Consider the following 26,549-nt stretch of genomic DNA (forward strand, 5'->3'; position numbering starts at 1 on the left):
GCTATTCCTTAGGTAGTTCTACAAGTTACTAGCTTGGCTAACATCATTTGAAATTAAACATATGGACTCTCAATGTTTAGTTCTTTTCCTTTCTTTCGCTGTTACATGGCCCCCCTGTTATATCGTTTCGAATATGTATTTTAAACGATTTGAGACCCGTCAATGCATGTCTATCACGGTCCATAATTTCGAAGTCGTATTCCGTGTAATCCTTCCACATTTCTCTGACCCGCGGGGTCTCCGCGTTAGCAGGGTATGGAAAACATCTTATCCCGCGATCAATGTTGTCTAGGACGTAGGTGCGGTCACTTCTAATAATCATAGCTGGTCTCGCAATGTCGGCAATAATTTCGCTCAAGGGGAAGTTCGGATAATAGAAGAACACGACCGAATCGTCGACAATCTCACTGAAGCCTCCGGCACCGTGCTCACCGACGACAGATATCCCAAGGCTTTTCAACAGAGCCTTACTTGCCGGGCTATAATCCGGGTTATGGGCCAAAATCTCCACGTTAGCGGCTGTCGTCGAACGGAATGCAGCCCCTATCGTCAAAGCAACCGCATGCTGGCTCATGCTACATCGCATAATATCGGGTTTGGCGCCACGAGCTTGATAAAGGGTGCCATAGCGGCCATAGCGGAAAGTAGGAACCATATCTCCTAAGGCAAAGCACAGAACCTTGTTAACTTTCCTAAAGCCTTTTTGGAAAGTAAGCTTTTGTTTAAGCAAGGCGCACGTCGAGGATCGTTCCCACACTTCCTGTATCTCCTTAAACTGAGCGTCCAAGGGGGGTTGTACGCTGGCGACAAAGTTGTTAAATGCCTGGTTCTTCCATTCAATGATATATGAATAATAAGGAAAGGAGTACGGAAGAAATTGTGGGAAGAAGATGTCTGTGGATTCCATCGTGATCATGTACCAGTAGTTTTGGAACTTTACAACCGGTTTCCTATTTCACCAAGAGCATATCTTTGTTAGCCTGATGTAACTCGCGTATGTGTAGATGGCACTAGGAACTACCATATAGGATCCGATACCCCAAACATTGGATTTCTAATAGAAACCACCGAGCCATCCGTACGACGAATATTAAACGATGGCTGAGTCCGCCAGTGCATAAGCTCGTGCTCAATCCGTTCAAAATCACTCTTTATCCAAACTTTCTTGCCAGAATGATACAAGTCTGCTATCTTCTGAGTATTCTCAATGACTTGAATATGGGGAAACTGTGGCAGCTCCGGAGAAGCTCCTGGCTGATTTGTAGGATCCATTTCGAGTGTAAAGAGTAATTAGTGCTTCTTATTGCCCCGAGCCTTTAGTAATGTTCTACAACTGACCTCAGTCCTATGTAAGAGATATCTAATAGGGCCTTTCCTATCAATTACAGCATTGATATTTATAGCTGGATTGAAGGTGACTCACCGTGTCAATGGATTTGATACCAAGCAGGTGTGCAGATAAATTTCACCGAAGATGCAGCTTGCCAACCTTTCCTCTTGTATTAGTTTGTTCCGTTCATTCAAAATTATAGTCATGATTGTAAAGATTGGTGTATAGGTAGGTAGGTATGCATCAAATATTTGTGACATGACTGTTGTAGTAGCTGAAAAGTTAGCTTGAGCACTCTCTAAGCCTCTGCCATAAGACTTTCACGGCTTGCTGTAGTCTGATTCTACCACGTCCCCGGTCCAAATTTCTCGCCCTCTGGTACTGTCTTAAGCCACCCCGTGTATGATGCATCCTATTTGTTATGGTTAGCAACCATATGAACCAAACCTAACATCGCACAATCATGTTAGACTGATCTAGACTTACAACTGTATTGAATACATCCACATTGCCCCACCACTGAGGGATGGTAACTCCCGGAAGAGTTATCGCAAAAAAGATGACGATAGTCGACAAGATGAGCCCCGCATCGAGAGCAGCAGCCGTGACATAGTTGTACGTTCTCCACCAGCCGCCGAATTTCTTCCTTATGGCATAGTTGAAGATCAAGCCGAAGATTGCCCATGATGAAAAGCTGATCGGTGTGGCTGGCGGCAACCATCCCATAGCTCCAAACATGATCGGTGCGTTGAGGTGGCGAGCGAAGCCAATCTTCAACTTACGGCTAAGAAACCACAACACAACCGGGAATCCAGCCCCGATAAGCCAGAACCAGTTAAAGTTCACGTACATAGATCCAGGGCCAAACATGCGTTCCGGCCCTATGACTCCCCACACGATTGATGATGAGAAGAAGGCCCGCCCGTTAGGACAGCTGAAATGACTGGGTTGATTACTGCGAAAAATATATTAGCCTGCTTGACATACGAGGATTTATGTGGTATAACTTACAGAGCACAAACATTAGGAATAGCCCCTAACGTCCAATTCATCACCGCGATCTGGACGAACACGGCCCATATGCTGGCTATGACCTGACACCAAAAGGTGACCCTAGGCGGAATTTTCATGTAATGAGCTGTCTTTAGGTCGGTGCTCTACTCTTTGTTAGTAATTTAATCAAACCCAAGTAGGTTGTTATATATTGAAAGGCCAATGGCCCTCGCAAATGAAAGAAGTGGGTGGAAGGTGAGCGAGAGAATACTTTTACGTACATATGTCTGAGCCTGCCCTAACGTGATTGTACTGAAGACCTTGAAGATCATCACGGCAATGGGACGACCTGGGAATATGAAGCCGGCTATAAATGGCGAAATTACGTTTAGAGATAGTTGGATAGTCGAAACGGCCATTACCATGCACGTAGGGATCACGAACAGGAGTGCTAGGATGACGGAAACGAAGAACCCCCACCAAGGGAGTTGAGAATCGTACGTCAGCACGGTTGCGAGTCCGAATGCGATGGAGACTATTAGAAGTGCATAATACCACCATTCAGGGGCCTCGCGGTAATTTTTCATCAGTTTAAGATGAATGTCGGGTTCTTGATTGCGCGCAGTTTTGAAACGATACCAAATTTCTTTTCCGTTGAAGAGTGCAGTGTGTACAAGCGCCGCCGTCAAGGCGGCGAAGGACAGTCCGTAGTTTAAAGCCAATGAGGGGGACAGGAATAGCGGCGAATAACTATGATACTTTTCTAAGTCGAGAGTGAAACTATCTCCGAGAATCTTCGAGACGTTGTATGCCTTCTGCGTATTGTCGTAAGTCTGGGATGTCACGAGAGGAAGATAATCAGTGTAACTATAAATTCATTAGAAATAGTCTTTGCCGGCGAGTCCTTCAATCCATGACAAAAAAATAGGAGGCAACGTAACTTACAGAGAACCAGTATATGCCATTCCAATACACGGAATGAGGACGAAGCAGACAAGACCAATTAGAGTATTAACATGAGCATATGTCGGAGCTAGCAACGGGTCTAGCAAGTAGGCAGAGACATAGGTCCAGTCAAAGGTCAGCGGGATAAAACTGAGCCCCGTGAACCCACCAAAAAGCTGGTTGAGCACAGGGTTCTCTGGCTTAATCCAGGTCACGAAAGCGAACACGGACAGACCTTGCCAGAGTACACCAGGTATCCAGTAGTAGCAGAACATGCCGCTCATCACGATGAAGAAGTACCGATAGCGACTTATCACCCACCCGTTGGATGTGCTACCATCACTCTTACTCTTGTCGTGGAGGGCGTAGAAAAGAGAGGTATAACTAAACTGGGAAGGCCACATCATTGCGGCGGGATATATTAGAAACCGTCTAAACATCCCGGATAGCGATATTCCAATCAGCTGCGAGCTCAGTGTAAACATCAAAGAGAAGCCCCAGCCTAGATTGAGGTTGTAGAAAGGCTTTCCTTGAAGCGCAAGCAATGCATCAGTGGAATATGCATATGCGATGCTGACATTCGACATAATAGTGACGACTACATGCTCTTTGATGGTGAAGGGGCCGGTGTTCAAAGTCCACTCCTGACCGAAGGTTTTGAATACTCTTGTTGGCATGATCTTTGCCCATAGAGATCCGACAGGATAGACTAACAGCACGACCACCAAAGCTGGGAAGTTAACCATTGGACTCCGCATGCTCAACAACATGTTTAAGCCACTGCCAAGAGTGACAAAGATCATCCCTAGTATCCAGGCTCTCACAGTACACGCGACTTCTCCGCCATCGGTATTGCGCACAGCGGCACGTACCTCCTCGTAGGGTGAGTCTTCGCTAAATAGCGAGTCGGCCTCGATAATCTCCTTGACATCCCCATGCTTAAGTGCCGAATTGACGGCATCGAGCTTCTCTTGGGGAAGATTAGGGTCCCATTGGTGGGCGTGCTGAATCTGATTAAGATCTTTGATGGCAGTGGCCACGTCTATATCACGAAGCTTCTCGTTGGAGGAATTAGGTGTCGCGCTCTCAGCTGGGTTTGGACTGATCTCGGATGTGGCTTTATCGGAAGTATCTACTCTTCCGAAGGGAAATCCCATGGTGGCCAGCGAATGATCCCCAAGTGCTATAGAGTAAATTCGTGATGCCTAGAAATAAGAATTTTGACCTAGCCATGGAGGTATAGACAAGTCTTATCTCTTGTATCCTCAATGGGTCGAGATACCTTTCAGTCGCCTCATATCCGAGAGTCACCTATCAAAACAGGGTCTGACGGATGGATTAGAGATTGCCAGCCAGCCGGTATATCACATCCCTGGCACTCCCCGCATGGGTTGGTAACACTCCCTTTTGTTTTTTTGACCTTCCCAAAGCAATCAGCTTAGACGAAGTGTGACCAAAACCGGAAAGCATTGTGTCATCGGGTGTGGGTTTGGTGTATCCTAGACCAGGTCGGCTCATGGAATTGAGCGAGTATTGGTGGCTACTCTCATATATTCGGTAATCTTGAACCGACATCCGCCAACGAGAGGGATAGATGAGCCAGGGGGAGAATGGGGGGAATCCAGAATGGAATCGCTTATCATATCCACTTCTCCAAATGGCGGGGGTCTTGTTCATTGCCACCGTAGATAGTAGATAACATATCGGATGTTGGGTTGTGTAAACGTGCGAGCTTATCATTTATGTCCGTAATGTCTCAGGTAGTCGTGAAGTTATATACGCCAATCAAGTGGGGTTCTTATATACCTACCTAGGTACTATGTATACTTGATGCTCAAGAGAGATGCTAATAGGTTAATAATTGGTATATTTGAAATGTTAGATATATCTTAACATGCGAAGTATTATAGGCGAAGGTCGTCATATGTATAACAGTATGTAAATGTCGCTTAGCTAGCTGAGCTGATGCTGTGAGGCTGAGGCTGTTGTTATTAATAGGTGGGTTATGGCTAACTTGATGTATGGCTGTGCCAGCCGTATGCAGCATCATTAGCAGCTTGGCCTGTCGATCTAGAGCCTTGTCTGATCATCAATTCATCTTAACCATCCCAACACGTGAAAATCAGTAAGATGCCGCAAACTCACCCTCGAAATCAAATCATACTTGCGCCGTCAAGGGTAGATCACAACGGTATCATATCCATCTTTCTGGCCGGTACCACTACTAGGATAGACGATACCCGAGACTGGCGCGAGGTGCTAACCGAATCTCTCGCGGATCTGCCCCTCACCGTCATCAATCCGTATCGATCGGATTGGGACTCAAGCTGGCGAGAGGATATTACATGTGAACCTTTTCGAGAACAGGTAGAATGGGAACTTGACATGCAGGAAAAGGCCCATATAGTCGTCATATTCTTTCACCCGGCAACTGAAGCACCCATCAGCCTGATGGAGCTTGGGCTTTGCGCGAGAGCTAAGAAAGCTATCGTCGTGTGTCCTGAGGGGTATAAGAAGAGGGGAAACGTCCAGATCATATGTCAAAGATATGGACTTGAACTCGCAGAAAATTTTGATACGTTAAAGGAAGCTATCGCGAAGAGATTGCCAACAGGTTCTCTGTGAACTACACGGTTGACTCGTCAAATCTAAGATATATTGGTCGACTCTTCATATATGCATGTCTTATTGGTTGCCAGATTGCGTAAATAGCTTCTTTTGCGAGGAGTCCATTATTATTATTATATAAATTTAATTTCATGTTGCTTTTTAGCTGACTTCGAACAATTCTAAGGACAGGTTGAAGCGAATTTTGGATAACCTCGAGGGATGGAGAGCGAGTAGTTGTCTTCCCCACGAACAACAACTAATTAGGCATAGTCAATCATATGCCGAAGAAGAATAAGTAAGCGATAAGCTTGATTCCAAAGTAAGGGATGATGTCATATAGCCGTTACGTAATATTAAAGGTATTAAATGAGGTTATATTGATGATATTTTTAATGATTTAATTGAGAATATTCATAAGTTCTAATGTAGACAGGATTCCACTTATTCCCGTCCGTCATCTGGGGAAAGCGGGCCGTGACTTTCTCCGCTTAAATCTTCTGGGCAGGAAGGTAAAAGGTGGAAGGTGGAAGGTGGATTATGCGCCCGCCCTCAAAGTAGTGGACATCAGGTGGCGGGGCTCGACTTTTTTATCCTTCGTTATCCCAACGTGTCGTTAAGAATATTAAACATTAGTCCAATAATTTAGCATAAACCAATTTCTTTGCTTTATTCTTCGTTGGCTGCATTTCATTGCTTTCATTGCTTTGCTTTACTTTCCTCTCACTTATACATTTATTATCCTATAGCTATAGCCTACCATGGACGACCAATTCAACGGACGTACCGATGACGATCTGTTTGCAGACGAGTTCGAACCTGTCGACACCCGAGAAAACGAGCCAGAGACGAAAAATGAACCAAGCGCTCCCCCGGTAGTTGAGGATCAATTACCGTCTGCGAATTCCGAACAGCTTAACACAGTAGCAGTTCAACCTACTCCAACCCCTCATACGCCTCGATCTCTCAATCAATCGCGACATGCAAAGCAGCCTCCGTCGTCCTCACATCATCAATCGCGACCGCGCAAGCACTCACCAAAACCCGCAGCGGTAGATTCTCAGCAGCAGCAGCAGCAGCAACAGGAACAACAACCGCAACAACAGGATTCTCCAGCTAAAAGTACCAGTAGTAGTGGGGGCGGGGGTAGCGACAAGAAAGCGCAAGCGGCGACTGTGAAGCTCGGGCAGAATACGGCGCTCGCAGACCGGCTGGCATCCGGCGCAAATCCTCGTCAGAAGCTGACCGAATCCGAGCTCGCGAGTAAGATGGAACAGATGCGAATCTTAAATGCGGAGAAGACGCGCCGATTTGAGCAAGCAGAGCGCGATAGTCGCTCACACGCCATCGCTTATGAGAAAGGCATGGAAGAGGCGCGGCGTCGTCGGGCCGAGGAAGCAGAGCGACGTCGCAGAGGTGAGGAAGAGAGGCGCCGTATGGACGACGAGCGCGCCGCAAATCGCGAGCGGAAACTCAAGGCTATGGGCGCCAAGGAAGGTGGCAGCTGGGACGAGGGTAATAACCTCGAAGAAGAGAGAGATAGAAGGGCCGGCTTCCGGAGCGCAAACGGTGGTATTCGTGGCGCACGTAACAACGGTGGCATAGCTGGGAGTAGATTTGCGGAGAGGGATAATGACGCAATCCCTAGAGAGTTTGGCCCCGACGATTTTAGAGGAAGAGGGCGTGGTGGACGCGGCAGGGGAGGTTCGACTAGAGGCGGTGGTAGAGGAGGTAGAGGAGGCTTCAATCATGACGGCGAAAGGGGTAGCGCCTATAAGACGTCAGGGACAACGGCGACACAAAATGGCAACAAACCCCCATCACAAAAAGCGGCACAAGCTCCTCCCACCGCAGAGGACTTTCCGGCTTTGCCAGCAGCCAAGAAGCTAGATACGACGAATTCTCCTATCCCATTACCTGAGCTTAATTCGCCGATTGGAAAATGGGATGATGAGATGGCCGCTCTAGACGTTAAGTCTGGAGCTTAAAGCGTCCCTTTATAAGAGAATGCGGTCTAAAGAGGGAAAAGAAAAAATAAGGAAAAAAAAACAGAATGCCCGATAGAGTGTACGCTAAGGATAATCTGCAGAGATGGAGGTTTGGATTACAGGTTCGCGCAACACCGCCCAGGCATATAAGAATTAGAGATACCAGAAAAGCCAAATAAAAGCAAAAGGCTTCTATTATCAAGAACCAATCGAAGTATTTTATGTGCGCCTGTCCATAGTGATATCATGTCTAATTTTGACCACTGAAGCCCATACGCCAGTAACTCCTTCACATGCTTTGATGTTGCCATTACGTTACCATCCACTTCGAAAACCACGACCACTCCTACCTCCATATCCGCCACGTCTAGGCCCCCTGGGCCCTCCTTTCCATCCACCGTCACCGTAGCCATCGTCCCGCATGGGACCGTCATCTTGGAGCGAAGGACGCGGACGCCCTCTGATATCCTTGGGCAAGGAGTCGTAGGTCTTCCGCATCTGCGCGTAACCTAGATGCATCTTGCCGTAGAAATGGTCCGCCAACCGACGGTCGTTATCTAGCCTCGAGAGGTACGCGCCGCACACATCGCAGACCTGGAGTTTCTGGTGCCCTGACGGACCGCTAGTATCGGCAAGGGTCTTGAGCTCGCGCTCACGCTCCATCTTGGCCTGGGCCGCCTGCCGCACCTTGAAGAACTCCTCGTACGCGCGGCTAACCTCGCCTAGATCGCCGAGAATCTGCACCTCCTGTAACCCGCAGTTGATGGTGGAGCTCAGGTCGGAGATGGATTTGAGCAGCACGTTAGTCTGCCGGATCTCGTCGGGGGTCTTCTCGAGTCGGCGCTGGGCGGCATCGATACGCCGGTTGCACTCTTCGATATATTTCTGTAGGTCACGAGCATAATCGATATCGAAGCCGTACTTCTGGCGCGCGGGCTCGGGCAAGCCTTCGTACTCGGTCTTTAGCGACTCGGCGTGGATCTTGGGACACGGCCCGAGATCCTGTTTCGTGTTGGTGAATAGGTCGTGTGGACAGGTGCCGACGATGTAGGATCGGCAGACTTTGGGGTCGGTTAGGGAGACTTGGGAAGAGCGCGACGTTTGTGGTCCGCCCATGAGCTGCTCTGGACGGGAGTTAGCCAGATGGTTCTGAAATAGGAGAGGTTGGATTTATTATTACCAAGCAGCTTTCTTTGCTCTGCCGCCATTTTTGATGTTCAAATTGGTAGACGTTAAATTAATTATATTAGGGCGAGTTTATTGGTTGTTTGGGGTGAGTTGTCTTGGAAAGGGCTGGTGATAATTGGTGTTGGCGTGATTGTGAAAAAAAGTCGATGGACGATGGCAACAGGGCTGAATTAATTGGCATTAGAGAAAAGTAGCTTCCAAAGATTGATATTTGCGGGGACCAATTAAGTCATTCTTAGGCACCTTTAGTGGGTTTAGCTTGCATTGCTTGGTGGGCTCGGCAGGGGCACAGAAGCCAGGTAAACGGCCAGGGGTCCTTTATCTGACTAACAGTTAGGTACCTTATTGTACCTGTAGCCTCACTGAAATAATTCCACGTTGCTGGATCTCGTATCCAATAATCGACGTATTAAAACTACCATTTACAACCACCAACCATAAAAAGAAAATCGGTCGTCCTCATGGACTATCGACGGCCACAATGCGTCATTCCTTTTCTTACTTGATACCCTTTTCGATTCTGTTTTGGACTGTTGCTATTGCTTCCGATTATTATGAACAGTTAATTCTTAAACCGTTGCCTCAATCTACCGTTCTCGCCAGCTTCAACTTCAGATCCAATACTAGTTTGTCGCAATTCGAAGCGCACAATTTCCAATACTTTCCTCGATCGCTAGGACAAATATTACAACATGTGGGAACAAGAGAGTTACATCTGAGGTTCAGCTTAGGGAGATGGGATGCCGAGAGCTGGGGAGCAAGACCATGGGAGGGTACTAAGGAGGGTGGAACAGGCGTCGAGCTGTGGGCATGGCTTGAAGCAGACACTGATGAAGAGTATGCTATAAATAATGATCTAGCTATTGATTTTATATACTAACTCTACTTACTGATAGGGCCAGTCGCAAGTGGTTGAGTCTAACAAACGCACTATCCGGCCTCTTCTGCGCTTCGCTAAACTTCATCGACGAAACTAGAACGACTCGCCCAGTCATGTCCTTCCAACCCGAAGGAGACCACTCGAACACCACCTTGGCTAATATGCAATTATTACATGGTGTACTGCCGAGGGAAGTAGTTTGTACGGAGAACTTGACGCCGTTTTTAAAGCTGCTGCCATGTAAGGGAAAGGCCGGAATATCGACTCTACTTGATGGACATAAACTCTTCGACGCATCTTGGCAGAGCATGGCGATCGATATTCGACCGCTGTGTCAAGATGGTCAAGAATGCGTGCTGCAGATTGAGCAAACAATCGACATGGTCTTGGATATCGAAAGGTCTAAACGACCTAGGGGTAAGAATACAGCTGTACCATTTACCACCTTAGCTCTAACACAACGCAGATAACCCTATACCGCGACCGCTACCAGGCCATGAGCTGAAATGTAATTCGTCAAAACCATATCATTCCGGAGATACATGCTTCCCTACCGACTATGCAGAGGGTCAAGAGTGGGCGCTCGATCAAATCTTTGGCAAGACAATTAAGGGAGCTTGCCCATTGACTGACCCAGATGTCCCTCCTATCTGTATCCAAGTTCCTCATAGCAGGGATATCTACACAACTGCTGGTGCGAGCGAGATTAAAAATCCAAATCAGCTCTCACGATGCTACCAAGTTCCACTGGAATCTGACTTCTCGATGATTCTCCCCCATATGTCACGAGAAGGCGAACATCCCAAAACGAATGCCGATGAGATTGTCGAGCCCGAAACTCCGCTTTTATATGCGGAGCGTAGCTTTACAGGCCACGGATACGAGCGCGGTGGTGTAAGGACCATCCTCACTAATCCGAGCCCAGATACGGAGGTTGAATTCTTTTATATGGAAAGTTTACCTTGGTTCATGAAAATCTACCTTCATACACTTACAACTCATATCAATGGAGTACCAGGGTCAAATGATGACATCATCGAGGAGATTTATTACCGGCCAGCTCTGGACCGTGTCCGAGGAACACAGCTCGAGCTTCGGATGCGCATTCCACCAGCTAGCACAGTTTTTCTTACGTACGATTTTGAAAAATCCATCTTACGGTACACCGAATATCCACCAGACGCCAACCGCGGCTTCGACGTTGCGGCGGCTATCATAACCATTTTGCCATCCACATCCCCAGACGCCCCATTGGCGCGACAGAAGACATCAAACCTACGGACTACATCCCTCCTCCTCAGCTTGCCAACACCAGACTTCAGTATGCCGTATAATGTCATCATCTTCACAAGCACGGTTATTGCCCTTGCGTTCGGTGGCTTATACAATATATTAATTCGACGATTTGTGGGAGCTGATGAGGGCCCTGAGGCTAATGGTGGTGGTCTAAAGAATAAGATTATCGCAGGTGTTGCGAAACTAGTAAGAAAATTAAAAGGAGCGAAAGGAAAAGTAGACTAAATATTAGCTATAGCCGCGTGTAGGCACTGGAATAGACCTAGAAAATTCCTCCTATTAACGGTATCATTGTTTATTCCCTACTACTTCACAGCTCTCCAATATAAAACGATAGTTGAAGCTAAGTATAATCGACACTCATAAACTTTGGCGGGTAAAAGATTCAACGAATAAAATATACTTCACAGCTAGTTGCTGGATTTTTATCTATCTTTGTACATATGAATAGCCCCAAGAAAGCCAGTAATTAAAAATATACAGTAATAAAAGAAGCGCCCACCCCCGTAGATGATATTTTATATGTGCAACCCACTCTATACCGTAGCCCTTGTGTTTTTTCAGAGCTGTTCCTTTATCTCCCACGTTCGATAATGTGTGCGAGTACGAAATCAAATCTAGGCACCCTACGCCAGCCCCTGAGGCTGAAGAGCAGCGCCAAGTATATATGTTGAGGAGCGGAAATAAGCCTGCATCCGACCCATTGCCACAGGATTTGACAGCTGTTCCCAGTGCTGTTGCGGCTCTTGCCATCCTCTTCCGTTGTATTTTCCTCTGGACTCTAGATGGCAGTCTCCGAGGTCGGGCTGTGTCGTAACGGTTTCGATACTCGAACGCTTACTGCTGGGATAAGATGACGAGTTAAAGGAGTCGGTTGTGCTTGTGGCGGAGTAAGAAGATTCTCGCCGACGGTGATGGTTGGAATTTCTTTGCCGATTTGATATAAATTCATCGACCTCGGGTTCGGGTATAGGGTCTGTTTGGACGCTGGCGTCTGCGTAGCTCGTCCTGGGTTTGACGTTTGAGGTTTCTTCGGGCTTATGTACACCCGCAGTGCCTCTATTATGATATTCGCAGGTGCAACGACTACCCGGAGCCTTGGTATCTACCGAAGCTAAAGGCTTCGCTGGTGTTGGTGGAGTATCCACGCCTTGAGGGCTCGGTTGCTCTTTAAGCACACCTAAGTCTTCGCTACTGTATATTAAACTGCGGGGGCGTGTAGCCCACGACCGTTCCCGTCGGTGGAATGCGATTGGCACGAGAGATATCCGGCGTAACTTGTCCGCAGATGATGACCGACTATGGGCTGCTGGTTCTGGTTTTAGGTGAGGCCCAGGGAGATTATCGACTGCTGTCGGTGACATAGACGGCAACGTGCTCGATCGTGGCCGTTCCTTATCGGCCCCCGATAGTTCTCGGGCTCTGCTCATCCGCCGTTTGGCCCCCGAAGAAGGGCTTCCGCCATTGAATGTCAGAGCTCGTCGGAGCATCTGCTGCTGGGGATCCGCAGGTTCGCTCCGAACTTCGCCATCCCTATCTGATGCCCAGAACGTGTCCTCCCCCGAGAGTATCACCTGTAAAGTCTCAAAGTCTCTCGTGCTACCATCAACTGGAAACAGCCAGTCCTCTAAACGCCTCGGGAGGCCATGAGATCCTATATTTCAACAAAAGTGAGAAAATGAATAATACTGGATGATTAATATTTAGGAACATACGCTGCCTGTATTCCCCCGAATGAGTCTTCCAGCAGATGTAGTGCTGCCCACTAGATCCGAGTGCCGTCACGACGAGCTGCGCTACGCCATCCGAGTCGTCGGCATTGTTAGCTAGAGATTGCAGGATATCCGCGATCATTATGATTTCTTCGACAGCGTTGAATATTATTACATGACATCCCAACCATACACCAATTTAATTCGTACCAGCCGTATTTAGAAGTTAGTATACTGAAGCATGAAGATCATTGTACAGTATAGGGATTAGTTATTACAATCTCGGATCGTGGAACTGACAGCAAGCTGCCAGCAGCTAAACTCATGATCAAAACAACAATTGTTGAAGGTGAGGCTGGAGAATAATTAAACGCATGATTTTAGATACACGGGGAAGGGCTGAGACACCAAGGTCCTGGAAAACATATGATATGGGCCCAGTCCACACAGCTCCCCAGACAGCGTTGCATCTGAAACCACGACAGGGGATCCATGAACGTTCCCCATCTCGATTCTTGAGCTTTGATCGTATTTTACGAAAACTTGTTGAATATTGTAAGAAACAAGATTGTGTTTTTTTTTTGTTTTTGTTTTTGCTTACCTCGAACCAGTCACTGTGAGCTTTACCAGTCATAACATTTGCCCATTCTTGTTTCCTGCACCCCTTTCTACAGCACTTGGAACCCCTTATTTGAATACGAAAACTGATGTCGTCGAATATTCATACCTCACAGACTTTTACATTTCAAGGGAAGACTCTTCAAGAAGCTCTCGAAGAAGTCGCCATGTCTATACCTATGATATTGGCGCTCACGATTGCCCCTGCTCTGCTAGGAACACAAGAGGCAATCCGACAAAGTCAGTCCAAAAGTAAACGGGAAGAGCACCGAGGTCGTCGCTGCAATCTTGTCGTCTCCTGTGTAAAGCAATCAATCCGCAGTCGAGATATAAACGGCAAGTTAGTCGTTCTAAAGGATAACAAGGTAAATCATCCCATGATAATATAAACACCGCGAAGTATTACTAACGTATAATATCATAGCTCTATATCACTACTGGAGACCTATCTGCGGAAGATAATGCGGCAAATACTACAAGAAGTGGACATCCGTTTGCAGGATATTATTTACCATATCCTGACAAAACATACGAAGGTCTTGTTAGCACTATAAGCGACGACCCACCAATGCTGAATTGGATATACGTCGACAAGGACACATACGAAGTGAAGTATGGTGTCCGCGCCGATGCACAAGACCATATAACAGGACCATTCGATTGCACCCGGCAGGACCGGCGCATGATTCTAGAAGGCTGGGAAGGTTTTGCTGCAGTCGAGGAGTTCCCGGGAGTCTGGGCTCTATATTTCGATCGCGACGACGATGGCTTAACTACTAAAGTCCCAATGGGAACTAGAGTACTCGAAGTGGAATTGACCCGGCGAGAGAAGAAAGAGCGTAAGCCTGAGCCAGACCCGAACCAGGCGCAGACTCTGGATGAGAAGATGAAACAACATAAGGAGCAAACTCGAAGAGAGGAAGAGGAGAAGCAAGAAATGCTTCGTACACAACAACTAGCTAATGCGAATGAGCAAAGAAATGAAGTACCGTCACAACAGGACGGGGGAACTACAGAGGACCAGGCTACAGGAGAGGCAGATGTAGGCGGTGCACAGCTTGATCTAAGCAATCTACACCTCGACCCCAGTTCCCACGCAGAGCATACATCTGGTACTGCCCCCCATTCGCCTAGCGTAGCGACCGACAACGTCTCGTTCTGGTCCGCGGCAAGGAAAGCCGATGACCTTAGCGACACCGCGTCTGTCACAGCAGCTAGTTCTATCGCCGATAGACTAGACGCTCTCGAAGAGCAAGCTAATGAATTCATGGGACCTGGGTATAAACAGCCTTACGTTGAAGATGAGGCCGTCTCGGAAGAGCATGTCAACAGTACATAGAATATAGTATATAATATATAGAGCCGCCATGTAATTCGCGGGCGAATCATTGAAGATACCCTTATTCAAAAATAATTACAGATATTCATAACGCACTCCGCGTCTTATAGTGAGTCTCCGCGTGATCGCCGAATTGTAACGTAAATATTCAAGAGTCAAAGCTTGACAGCTGTGGGGATAAATTGAAGCAAAAGTCGTGTCCACGTCGTTGGCTACGATGGACTAGGTTGAGTTGACGTTCAGGGGTATGTATTTGACAGGGTTTATTAACCTCAACCCATAGCGGCCTTACTAATAGTGGCTATTCCGAAATAGGGAATACGCAATTCGATACCAGAAGCCTTTCAACCATGGGTATGTCCGAATCCTCATAATATAGGTTCATTGTCCCAAGCACATACATATGTATTGTTGTCGTATAACTCACAAGGGAATTGTTTGACAATAGCATTTGACATATTGAAGCTCAGTCTACATACATGCTACATGTCCGGAGGAATTGCATGCTTCTAATGCTTCAGAAAAGGGGTAAGAGATCTGCCGTACTTGAATACAGCGGCAAGCCATACACCACCATACACCATACACCATAGAAAAAAATGAAAATCCAGAACTTTATCGATTTCAGGGTCCCCGTAAGAGAGAAATTCCGTTCCATTCACTAGCCTCTATTCTCCGACTTGTCATGCCATTCTCAGATCAGATCTGAGCGTTGTTATGCGGGACAGGGGTAAAGCGAGACCCTTGATGTCTGAGGCTCAACGCTTTGATCAGGGTTCCACCCACATCCCCGGCGCTAGGGAAGCAATGAGAGCGCAACCAAGGCTTCGCTGTAACTCTGGCAAGGGATAATTGGACGACTTCCATCGTACCATATCGGACGAGTGCGTTACATCGTCGTGATTATCAATGGGATCTGCGTCGCGGCCAGCCCAACAGTAATTTGTGTTTCGACCGCTCCGAGGGACAGGACTTAGTAAGAGAGTCTGGAGAAACGGAGTGTCTATGTTGAAGTTTGACGATATAAGAACACTTGATGCTCAGCTCGATAGTGAAGAATTAATCCTCATCATCCAGCATCAACATCATCATCAACAGCTTCCTTCTTCAATTCTTCAGCAGGCCTGACCTAGCAACGTGATTACCACTCCGCCGCTAATTCACCATTCTATTTTTTGAGATCTCCTTTGATCAATCCTATTAACTAATTCAAAATGGCCACTACTAGCACGTGAGTCTCTCGATACCTATTCTTGAGATGGTATATCAGATCTAACATGTGTTTCCCAGTACCTCCGCTATCCCCATGAAGAACAACGTCGCTTACAACAGCGACTCGGAATCAGACGGCCAGGCTCGTGGCGGTCGTCGTCCTCAGAACCAGCTTTCCCAAGCTGCTTCAGCTCTACCTAAGCTCCCCACCTCGGCAGGATTAGCCCAGCCAGCAGGTAAGATTAAAGCATCCACTATACAAAAGCAATAGGCGTCACTAACCCATACTCCCCAGGCCAACTTCTAAGGGGTGCAACCGACGAGCACGGCAACCAGAAGTCCGCTGCTCTCCTAGTCGGTATCAAGCTCGACCTAGAAGCAGAAGTCCACCTGACAGCACGAGTCCGCGGTGACATCTGCGTCGGTCTTTACTAGGAGCAATGCATGCATATAATAATAAGAGCGCGAATAACTGTTCTGATTACGGGAGGGAAAGCATAGCGGTGAGAAAGTACTGTGAGAAGCGAAGCTGGAGCTGGAGCACACACAAGATACCCCATTTTGCAAAGGATTGCAACAAGGCATAACAGATGAAGTCGTCCCAACACTGATGCCTTTAACACGAGGCTGTGCGGGCTGGCTGGCCGCCGCATAGCGAAGTTGATAATAATATCACGACTTGAAGATCTCATTTCTCGCTGCTTTTATTGGTTATGTGAATGTATTGTAGTGACTGCGAACATAGGATGTGTTATGTGACAGGCTTATTAGCTACAAGAGAGATTGTTAGGCCATTTTGTTAACTCATGGTTAATAATGCAGCGCCTTTCTACACAACTCGATATCTTACGAGTGTCATATGAAATACATCCAAATCCCTGGCAAGTCTCAATTATTAAAATTATGTCACGATAACTCATGGTTACATTGTTTATGTTTAAATCTGCAAACCCCCCTTTTTGGAAGGTTTGCTCCTTTTTTTTCTATTTTCTACTTTTTACCTATTTTTTTTTTGTTTCTTTTTATATAAATAACAGGGACTAAGCTAACCGCCTAACATTCTGGCGGAGAAAATATCCTTCGCCTAGCCTCATATCAATAGGCTACTTACTCTTCGGGAACGAGCTCAAAACGGCCAGTTATCTCACCACGAACAATTAGCTGTTCAACCTCATGTCTTTCGTAGATTTTAATGATCTCAACAATCTCCGACGTATATGTAGATTCATCATCGACAAAAAGCACAATATCGCCTGCTGCTACGCGAAGGTTACCCCTAGGCACCCCAATGACGATGCATGGAACACTATTTTGCTCTACGCCCAGAACCTGGACATTGAAGTAGCCGCTCCCTAGATAACTGCGGACCATGCCATACCCCTGGCCTTCTTTTTTGAGTATGAGAGCTCGGTTGCTAGCCATTGTGATAATGATTTAAGGATGTTATGTAATAGATAAAGATAATTCTGTATTGGTTTGTTATTGCTTGCACTTCGAGAGAGTAAAGTGATGCTATGAGAAGAGTAGCTATTTGAAAAACATTTGAGATGACTAGGCATTTATATATCTACTCGCATCGATGTATGATATAAAGGCGTTATGTACCAACAACAGCGCTAACAAATTTCATGGACGCTGTTGCTGAACTTGAGAGGGCAATTGCTAAACATATGTAAGTTTAAGGACGAAACAATATTCGCGCTCACTATGACTTAGATAATTGAAAGTGTCGTATAATTACAGGATAATCGTTTTGATTATTCGAGGTGTTGATAGTTTAGGTACCCAATGGATGAAGTATATCTTTCATTTAATACTATGTGGCGATGCAATTCAGTAGACTCCAAGTAGATGTACGATACTACTACGAGGAATACCTTTTAGCCCAATATTTTTAGTATTTCTTTCCCGATACTAAGTACTCTGTAGATATAGATTACAGTTGTATCTAGCTACGATGACGAGGCTATTATTGTGGCGTTGCTCCTAATATTTGACCAGTACACTCACCAAAGCCGACTCTCCGGCCTGGCTCTCCACAGATCCCCTGAATAGTAATCCTGTCACCATCCTTCAAGAATCGACGGACATCCATACCTTGAAGCATGATATCTTTCCTTCCTCCCTCGCTTAGCTCTAAAAAGCTCCCCCTTTCGCCTTGAGAAGGCCCGCTTATCGTCCCGGAGCCGAGAAGATCCCCCGTTCTTAGCGGGCAGCCACCTAGCGTGTGGTGCGCAATCATCTGCGGAAACGACCATATGAGGTATTTCGAACTTGTTGTGCATATCCTCGTCGAGTCACCCTGTGGTGCTGCGCTGTGTTAGATTCAATTCTCGGGCATCATTCTGGTAAAAGTACATACTCTCTAAATCAACTTGTAGCTCGATTCCGAATATATTCTCCTCTTTGCCTTCATTCAAGTAACCCTGTAATGGTGTCCAGTTGTCAATCGGCTTAGTCCGGAATGGCTCAAGAGCATCTGCTAGGACAATCCAAGGGCTGATAGTTGTGGCGAAATTCTTCCCGTTAAAGGGACCCAACGGAACATACTCCCACGTCTGAATGTCGCGTGCACTCCAGTCGTTTAACAATACATATCCGAAAATGTGATCTTCAGCGTTGGTGACTTTGATCGGAGAACCCATCTCATTTGGGATTGATATAAAGCATCCTAGTTCTAACTCAATATCTAGGCGTCGTGAGGGAGCTGTAGTAGGGTGTTTTGGCTCCGCCGTTGGATCAGTAATAATCTGGCCAAAGGGTCGCTTAATCGGCGTGCCTGAAACAATAATACTAGAAGCTCGCCCGTGGTAGCCGACCGGGAGATGGGTGTAATTCGGCTGTAGAGCCGCCTGAGGCCCGCGGAATAAGGCACCAACATAATACGCATGGTGGAATCCGGCATAGAAATCTGTGTAATCGCCAATACTCATAGGTAGATGCATCTTGACTTTCTGCTGAGGAAGTACCGCATCTTGTCGAAGTCCCAAATTATCTTTTAAGATTTCCGGCCTTGATGTCTCGGTTGATAAGAGGTCCTGAATAGTCCTACGGACTTCTCGATGGACCGGTCGGCCCAGCGCTGCAAATTCGTTTAGTGTGGAGTTTGAGAAGATGCCGGGGTAATTCTTCAATGCAGGGAAGATATCATCAAAGTCCGGATATGCAGACAAGACCTTTAGATCAAGCACTTGTGATCCGATGGCGATAGCGACATGCGGCGCGGGGTTGGCCGGCGAGCTAATGATGCCGAAGGGGATATTAGCTAGCGAAAATGGACTATCGGGAGATACGTCCGGAACCCATGTTGATGTCATGATGTATTTCTAATTTCCTAGCGTTATACTTCAAATGGTAGTAGGAAATAGATAGTATGTGAATTGTATTGATGATGTGAAGTCGTGTATATTAACTTATTGCCAAGAGGCTATAAATGAAGCTACGTAGGTAATTATTATTAGTATTAAGATGCTGCTCGGAGTCGTTTATACGCATACTTGAGTGGATGAGTGGGTATCACAATACCGAAAATCCCGATAAAAGCCGGCGTATAGAGATAGTCGGCATATTGAATAGAAAAACATACACCTCCGGCCGTACATGCGACTAATAAGAAACTAGCAAGGCGGTTAGGGCTGGATGTTTAAAGAAAACATGGGTCACCAATGCAACATAGACTGTATAAAATAGTTACGCATAATTGTTACTAATCTTTAATGCGTTTGTGGTCTCCCCGGCTTTACCCGCTTATTCGGATGGCCGGCGTAAATAAATCAATGAAAAGGGGGATATATAGATTTGAGAACGACTGGGTTCATATTCAATATTATGATCTTGAATAGCAACCGGCTTAATTGCTCGTCTCTAACTATACTATAACTTAGTATCGTAAGATAGTAACTCTCTGTTTTACTGAAATTATGTTAAAAGATTCATCTCATTACTTCAAACCCAACACTAATGTCAAAAGTTTAGCCGAATAATTATATATTAGGTACCTAAATACTAATAAACGCCAATGATACATGTAATCTAGTGCTTGCTTAAAACCCTTATAGTGGTTTATTTTCTCCCTCAGGGGCGTAGTGCAAATCCCATTCATCCTTATACTTCATTAACCTCTTCTCCGCAAATGCGGCTTCTGCAAATAGCCCAATTTCGTCCAATAGGTCGACCACGTCGTACGGAGCTTCACCAGACGCAGCGAGTTCTAGGTTATTGAGCACGGAAAGGTAATTTTCCACCGGTGCGTGGATAGCAAAATTCGTGAGACCTACGCAGATTCTAGCCCATATTTCTACCCATTCACCAGACAACGTACCCGTAGCTTCTCGAAACTCGATCGTTGGCGCGACATTCCCAGGATCTATGAGGTTGTAACACTTATACCTAAAAAGATTATAGTTGGATCTTTCCTCAGTTTCCAGTAGGAACAGTATTACGCACGAGCTGTGACAGGCAAATATTTCATTGACGCCGGCGAAGACGCCAATATCAGTTTTAGCCTTCTCGTCGAGGTCTATGTTCTTGTATCTAACATCGGGTAGGGGTTCGCCGCTTACAAATCGTGGAGTAAAACGCTTATGTATTGGCGAATACGGCTTGATGAAGGGGTTAGCTTTGGAATCATTGGTTGTTTTTATTACCTTCTTAATGCGAGTCTCGGTTTCTGATTTGTGAAGCTTTGGAGCCGGCTCTGTCTCGATAGATGTTAATATACCTACCGGGAGACCCCTGGTATCCTTGCAGAAAAATGGCTGGAAGCAATCCGGCTTCCGAGTTTCTTCAAAGGCCTCTACATGTTCGTCACGCTGATATTTTATCCTCCAGGATATAGGGTGCTCCCCGTGTCTCATCCCGCGTCCGATATATAGTTCACAATTATGCTCTTCCTGATGGACGGCGTCGGTCAGTACATCGGCTATCTTATTTCCTCGAGCAAGAGGACTTCGATCGCGAATGCTTTGTGAATAAAAGCTTATCCTCCTTTGCGGTGGGTGCAGCAGAGCAACAACGGGGTCAACAGCCCAGAACAGCGAAGCAACTCGCTTTACATGCTCCAATGGCATTTGTTCTCTCCCGTCACCGACGTGAACGTGAAACCCGCAGCTACCATTAACAGCCGTTCGGTACGTGGACCTAATTAGATCCACGGCATAACGGATTGCGCTGAATGCCACAGGCAAAGCGCTCTCTGCGGGAGATGTCATTTCGATACCAGTCCATTTAACATCCCCCTCGAGATTAATACTAGTATCCAGCTTAAGCCTCCAGACACGAAATTCGTCTTCAGCACGGTGGGCTGCTGATCGATGAGTCGGTAGGCCATGGTCAGCTAGAACATCGTAAATCCGATCATAAACCGCGTTATCTATTGATATTTTAGAAACGCCAGACTCACGAAGATGACTTGGGAGCTTAAGAATAGGGGGTAAATCGCTTGCTAAATCTGGATGAGGGTCCAGCTCATCATCCCATATCCATACAACTATAAACTCCAACTCGACACCGAAAGTACGAGCTCGGGCACGAGGCCATTCCTCGCTTGTCGACATGGCGATTATCTTCTCTGTTCTTAGAGTTGCTAAATTTGAGTTATGGAAGGCTACTTTGTATTTAAACGTAGATGGTAGGTTCTTGGCTCAATTCTATGTCTTTCAAGCTGATAAAAATGTCGTTGCACGCTTGTAGTGGCGGCTCAATGACAATAAATATTGTTCAAATATTCAACTCGGAATAGAATTGGTTGGCATGAGTAACAATACTAGGCGCATGCTAGCTTCTTCAGGCTTTATTTATAGGGTGGTAGACTGGGCTTACCTATGGGCCATTCTTGCATAAAGAAAATTGGCATCCCTCGTATCAAACCATACAATCCTTTATGTTCATCTGCCAACATACTGTTTATACCTAATTAAAGTGACAGGCCCGCCTTTTGCTCCATTGTCTATATACAATGGAGTGGTGATAGTTTGGCGACAACAAGTTCATAGTTTCATACTGAGGGCGCCTAAGAATAATTTGTGGGTGCTGTTTGAAGTTCTCCGCGCATCGTAATAACACCTAAGCTATATACTACCTAGGTAGGCATTTAGAAGTACGTGGCTTCGTGTTTTGATTAGCTGGAGGCCAGGAGGCAATGTTAGGAAATTAGGCGGAGGTACCGGATTACTGAGATACGTATTTTTTATTTTTATTTCTTTTTTGATAAGGAGGTAAACTCGACATTATAACCCCCCTTAGTAAGATGATTCACACCAAAAGTTTCGCAAACGCGGTGATACCACATGCTGGCTTTTCTTTCGCCCAGAGAAGACGCAATATTAAGCCAGGTTAGGACTTCTTCAGAGTTATGCTGTCCAGAAAAGCCCACGGTGTAACATTTTAATACAGGCATAGCAGCGTGGGCCCTGAGATGCTGGGGCAATTCCTCACTTGTAGCCAAGGCTTTTAATTCTGAAACAATGGACCGACGAAGAACTTGTGGTAGGGTTTCGATGACATCTACACCTCGGATTCTCTTGTACCAGAGTAACTGTAATAACGACTTAACGCTGATAATCAGGACTGTTTCAATACACGTACATCATATAATGAGTGATTCGTAGTCTAGGCTGATAGTGAGTCGCCGAACAGGTCTCCCAGGATGCCATCGAGGCTTTCGGAGGAAGGACTGTTAGGCATCCCAAGAATATTTCTGTAATTTGGGTTTAGTAGAGAGTAAGCTTTTAGCTAGACATTTCACTCACTCTGAACTATCTGGTTCTTGAAGGATCTCAAGCAATTTAGACATTGGTTTTTACGTTTTGCATCGTCCTGTATTGCCCCTCGTAGTATTTCGTAGATAGGGCTGTGGAAAACTTCATCAAGATTGAGGCTGTCAAGATATTCTAGACTATAAGTTTGAAGCCGATTATAGGGTAGGTTATTGAGGAACTCCTGCATCGAGTCAATATCCATATTCGTCGTATCTGGCCTAACCCAAGCAGGATCGAAGAAAGACTCGCCTCCCCTACAAACTTCCCAAGCAAGGAGCCCGAAGGAAAATATGTCGGTGAGTATGGCGCCTTCAATCGTGATCAATCCATCCTTGAGACAACCCACCTTTCTAATCTCCGGGGTGTTCAGTAAATGGGTACCTATTCGAGGTTCTAGCCTGGCAAGATGATCTTCTTGAGGAGCGATCAACGACTCTCCGCAATCTGAAATCTTGGCAAGCCATTTGTCTGTAGCATTTTCTATGGGAAAGATGAGAATATTCTGTGATTTGACATCGCCATGGCTAACATTTAAGCCGTGGAACACCATAAGGCCCCGCGCAATCTGCATAATTAAATCTATACGTTGAGAGATTGATACGTTTGACCTGTTAGATATGAGAAATGACTTCAGAGAACCAAGTGTCGAGTATTCGAAGACCAGATCAAGTGCGGGCGCGCCATTGAATTCGTCCATACAAATACCGAGAACGTCAACAACATTGGGGCTCTTTCGTATCTTACTATTTCCAAGGATTCGTAGCTCGATCAGAAGCTGATCGAAATGTCTGTCAAAGGCAGTCGATGATAGAGAAGTTGAATGAAGTTCGGGGCGCACACGACTGCGTTTTACTACCACGAGCTGTTTATCTGCCAGGCGCCCAACTTCTACGGCAGCACTACCACCAACCCCTGATATTTGTATTTTGGAACCTAGTAGCCCTAATTGAGAAGCACTGTAAATTTCTAGACCATCTACATGCATGGCGGCGAAGAGATTCAACGCTGTTGAGGAAGCTGGACGACTTCTTGAACCACTGGTAGTAACTTGTGAACTGGACTGAAATGTAAAAGCCATCTAGTACGAAGTTGATAGCTGAAGTAATATTTCAAGAGATGTCCAAGGTAGCTAGCCGAGTATTGTGTGAAGTCTAAAAGTACCTAGGTAAGCACGAGGCTGATGGCGAAGCGGCACAAACAACTAGATGTGAGTGAGGTCTTACGGAATGTCATAAGCACACAGCCCGTGGCTACTCTAGGTACAAGGAGGGTACCCTCGAGGGTGAAGTATTGCATTTGATTGGCTCTCCCTCCCGAGTTTCAGTCAGGCAGGCTGTCATATAAGCGAATAAGATAAGTTCTACTTATCAGGCGTTTGTAATATCAGCATTTCGTCACTGGCTGTTGTAGATGATTAGATACCTATTCTCGTAGAACATATAGGTTTACTGCACTGTACTTAATTTCTTTGTTTTCCCTTTGTTCTGGTTGAAAAAGGGGTCTCCTATATCAGCTAAACTTGGATTCCATAACAGCATGTTCTTTCCTTATCATGTATTGGAAATTGTTCCTCTAAGATAACAAAGCATAAAAATATCTTTTCTGATACTATAGTGACAAAGTTATAGGTGTTCCTCCTACTAATATCTTAAGTTTGAACGTCTTCGTCTCTTCTTACACTTATTTTAAAGTTACTCGATACTCCCTGCAATTATAATCCCTATTTCATGATATAAAGGGAATAATTTAAGGGCCCTTAAGCTTTTATAGCCTGACGCTTAACATTCCTAAAAGAAGATAAATTGGTAGTCAAATACTTACTAGAAGACGTTTGAGGGGGGGGGGGGGTTGGTAGGACTGTAGCAAAATTAATATTAAACCTTATCATGTTTTCGACGACGTGATAAAGACTTCTACTAGAGAGCAAATCTATAAAAAGAACCCTATGCAACTGAAGGACTAAAACATTTGTAGGAGATGCCTACCTAAGTACCTAATTACTTAGTGTTGAAATACTGTTTATGAACAAACTATATCATTGAGGAACAATCAACTACTTTTTGAACATTAGCTTACTCCCAAGTAATATTGTTCCACTACAACAAATATACTTCTGCTGTTACTTAACAGTTCGGCTGTATCTACTTGAATTGAACGCCTATATATTCATCTCCATCCCCAATCTTATCATCGATGAGTACTAGTTAGAAAGCCATATACCTATCGCTTATTGTGTTCTACATTTTATATCATCGACCTGATTACTTCGAAAGCAAACACAAATTCTAAATCGAGAATCATGGCTTACCAAGGTTACCCGCCGCCGCCGCTGGGAAAGCTAATTGTCGGCAATCTAAATCAGATCATACTTGTTGATTTCAACGGCACCCAGTTTTCTATAGCTTCCAGAGTCATAATCCCGAGATGGTTGCCTAGCTCAGCATTGTTCAAAGAGCCTAACTTGCTTTACGTCGTAAACGAGGGAAATACGGAGACTAGCATGTTTAAGCTGACGCCTAACGCTCCCATTACACCTGACGATATAGGCTTTGAAAAGCTTTCGTTCGTTGGCAATGCCCAAGGCTCACTTGGGGGCGTTCACATGGCGTTCAACGCCGACAAGACTCGTATTGTTGAGTCTTGCTACACATCCGGCAAAATCGATGTCTGGGACATCTCAGAAAAGGATCATCTCCCTGTTTTAAAAAAGAGTATCCGGACTAGAACTGAAAATGGCTACCAGTGGCCACTTCAACGTAAGCCAGGGCCACGTCAAGCCATCCTCGATCCAACTGGTCGTTTTTTTATTATACCGAATCCTGGTACTAATTCGTTACATGTCATGGACACCCTGGATGACAAGTACGAGATCACGAGCATTACCGCCGTGCCCAACACAATCTCACCGCAGTGCATCGCTTGTATAACACATAGAGGAACGCACTACTTGGTGGTGGCAGGGGGCCTCTCTACTGCGATCGCGTTAATGCGAATGGATTACACCGATGAAATAATCCGGTTCACTACTGTCCACTGGGGACACGCCGGCAGAAGATGGGACTCAGGTGAGTTAATCATGTCGATGTTCACAGGACTCGAAGTCGCCAAGAACCAGCGTGATGTTTACCTCTGGAATCGATTCCCAGGAGAGGATACAGGCCACATCACGCAATTTATACTCAGCGAAGAGGGAGGTCAGGTAGGGCTTACTTATGTCCACAGCATACCCACGCGCGGCATACAGCCGCGCATGGTTAGTCTAAGCGGAGATGACGACCAAGGGTTTGCATTCGTGGCTAACGAGGCTGGCGAGTCGGGACTTGTCGCATTCCGGCGAAACCCAGCGACAGGGAGACTGGACCCGAACCCCGTCGCAACGTTTCCAAATGATCTTCTTGTTCCCCACGGAGCTTCAATGCAGTTACTAAGAGGCGTTCAGTTCGTTCGTGAGCTTTAGTCCAAATACCAGCAGGTTTGCAAGATAGACCAATCAAAGGAAAGAATGGTGAATAGGAGGTACCTGAGCTAATCCCTGAGTAAAGTAGTTTCTGAGGTTGTGCTATTTATGATACAAGGGAATTGCTCTTTGGTTATAAAAATACTTCCCTTTTTTTTTGTGTAATATAGAGTAATAAAAGATTATTCTTAGAAGGTGATTCCGAATGCCCAATATGTAAGGATTT

The 26,549-nt window shown here is 45.9% G+C and overlaps 12 protein-coding genes across 13 annotated transcripts; 6 read left to right on the forward strand and 6 right to left on the reverse strand.

Annotated features, from left to right (window-relative positions):
• Nucleotides 1-76: 76 nt before the first annotated feature.
• GL218_07383 (uncharacterized protein) lies at nt 77-907 on the reverse strand (the record flags this gene model as incomplete). Its single annotated transcript, XM_033584135.1, has 1 exon — nt 77-907. The coding sequence occupies one exon, from the start codon at nt 905-907 to the stop codon at nt 77-79; it is 831 nt and encodes a 276-aa protein (XP_033432370.1).
• A 766-nt stretch (nt 908-1,673) lies between these two features.
• Nucleotides 1,674-4,425, reverse strand: GL218_07384 (Sexual differentiation process protein isp4; the record flags this gene model as incomplete). The annotated part of the gene is made up of 5 exons (XM_033584136.1): nt 1,674-1,742; nt 1,817-2,285; nt 2,342-2,487; nt 2,605-3,190; nt 3,269-4,425. The coding sequence occupies 5 exons, from the start codon at nt 4,423-4,425 to the stop codon at nt 1,674-1,676; spliced, it is 2,427 nt and encodes an 808-aa protein (XP_033432375.1).
• A 973-nt stretch (nt 4,426-5,398) lies between these two features.
• GL218_07385 (uncharacterized protein) lies at nt 5,399-5,893 on the forward strand (the record flags this gene model as incomplete). The annotated part of the gene is made up of 1 exon (XM_033584137.1): nt 5,399-5,893. One exon carries the CDS (start codon nt 5,399-5,401, stop codon nt 5,891-5,893), a length of 495 nt encoding a protein of 164 aa, XP_033432376.1.
• Nucleotides 5,894-6,636: 743 nt separating this feature from the next.
• Nucleotides 6,637-7,863, forward strand: GL218_07386 (uncharacterized protein; the record flags this gene model as incomplete). Its single annotated transcript, XM_033584138.1, has 1 exon — nt 6,637-7,863. One exon carries the CDS (start codon nt 6,637-6,639, stop codon nt 7,861-7,863), a length of 1,227 nt encoding a protein of 408 aa, XP_033432373.1.
• A 315-nt stretch (nt 7,864-8,178) lies between these two features.
• Nucleotides 8,179-9,071, reverse strand: GL218_07387 (uncharacterized protein; the record flags this gene model as incomplete). The annotated part of the gene is made up of 2 exons (XM_033584139.1): nt 8,179-8,987; nt 9,044-9,071. The coding sequence occupies 2 exons, from the start codon at nt 9,069-9,071 to the stop codon at nt 8,179-8,181; spliced, it is 837 nt and encodes a 278-aa protein (XP_033432374.1).
• A 461-nt stretch (nt 9,072-9,532) lies between these two features.
• On the forward strand, nt 9,533-11,452 carry GL218_07388 (the record flags this gene model as incomplete). Of its 2 annotated transcripts, XM_033584140.1 has the most annotated exons (3): nt 9,533-9,888; nt 9,948-10,348; nt 10,398-11,452. In XM_033584140.1, 3 exons carry the CDS (start codon nt 9,533-9,535, stop codon nt 11,450-11,452), a joined length of 1,812 nt encoding a protein of 603 aa, XP_033432367.1. The 2 variants fall into 2 exon arrangements, with proteins under 2 accessions (XP_033432367.1, XP_033432366.1); XM_033584141.1 differs by lacking the exons at nt 9,533-9,888; nt 9,948-10,348 and having other exon boundaries at nt 10,697-11,452.
• Nucleotides 11,453-11,853: 401 nt separating this feature from the next.
• Nucleotides 11,854-13,081, reverse strand: GL218_07389 (uncharacterized protein; the record flags this gene model as incomplete). The annotated part of the gene is made up of 2 exons (XM_033584142.1): nt 11,854-12,881; nt 12,943-13,081. The coding sequence occupies 2 exons, from the start codon at nt 13,079-13,081 to the stop codon at nt 11,854-11,856; spliced, it is 1,167 nt and encodes a 388-aa protein (XP_033432368.1).
• Nucleotides 13,082-13,724: 643 nt separating this feature from the next.
• Nucleotides 13,725-14,896, forward strand: GL218_07390 (uncharacterized protein; the record flags this gene model as incomplete). The annotated part of the gene is made up of 2 exons (XM_033584143.1): nt 13,725-13,922; nt 13,982-14,896. The coding sequence occupies 2 exons, from the start codon at nt 13,725-13,727 to the stop codon at nt 14,894-14,896; spliced, it is 1,113 nt and encodes a 370-aa protein (XP_033432651.1).
• Nucleotides 14,897-16,110: 1,214 nt separating this feature from the next.
• On the forward strand, nt 16,111-16,543 carry GL218_07391 (uncharacterized protein; the record flags this gene model as incomplete). The annotated part of the gene is made up of 3 exons (XM_033584144.1): nt 16,111-16,127; nt 16,187-16,344; nt 16,404-16,543. The coding sequence occupies 3 exons, from the start codon at nt 16,111-16,113 to the stop codon at nt 16,541-16,543; spliced, it is 315 nt and encodes a 104-aa protein (XP_033432604.1).
• A 1,534-nt stretch (nt 16,544-18,077) lies between these two features.
• Nucleotides 18,078-19,425, reverse strand: GL218_07392 (Fumarylacetoacetase; the record flags this gene model as incomplete). Its single annotated transcript, XM_033584145.1, has 2 exons — nt 18,078-18,418; nt 18,471-19,425. The coding sequence occupies 2 exons, from the start codon at nt 19,423-19,425 to the stop codon at nt 18,078-18,080; spliced, it is 1,296 nt and encodes a 431-aa protein (XP_033432486.1).
• Nucleotides 19,426-20,160: 735 nt separating this feature from the next.
• On the reverse strand, nt 20,161-21,663 carry GL218_07393 (uncharacterized protein; the record flags this gene model as incomplete). Its single annotated transcript, XM_033584146.1, has 1 exon — nt 20,161-21,663. One exon carries the CDS (start codon nt 21,661-21,663, stop codon nt 20,161-20,163), a length of 1,503 nt encoding a protein of 500 aa, XP_033432605.1.
• Nucleotides 21,664-25,165: 3,502 nt separating this feature from the next.
• GL218_07394 (putative carboxy-muconate cyclase protein) lies at nt 25,166-26,323 on the forward strand (the record flags this gene model as incomplete). Its single annotated transcript, XM_033584147.1, has 1 exon — nt 25,166-26,323. One exon carries the CDS (start codon nt 25,166-25,168, stop codon nt 26,321-26,323), a length of 1,158 nt encoding a protein of 385 aa, XP_033432607.1.
• Between the last annotated feature and the right edge of the window lie 226 nt (nt 26,324-26,549).

Source organism: Daldinia childiae, assembly GCF_008694065.1.
Source record: "Daldinia childiae strain JS-1345 chromosome Unknown Scaffold9, whole genome shotgun sequence".
NCBI lineage: Eukaryota > Fungi > Ascomycota > Sordariomycetes > Xylariales > Hypoxylaceae > Daldinia > Daldinia childiae.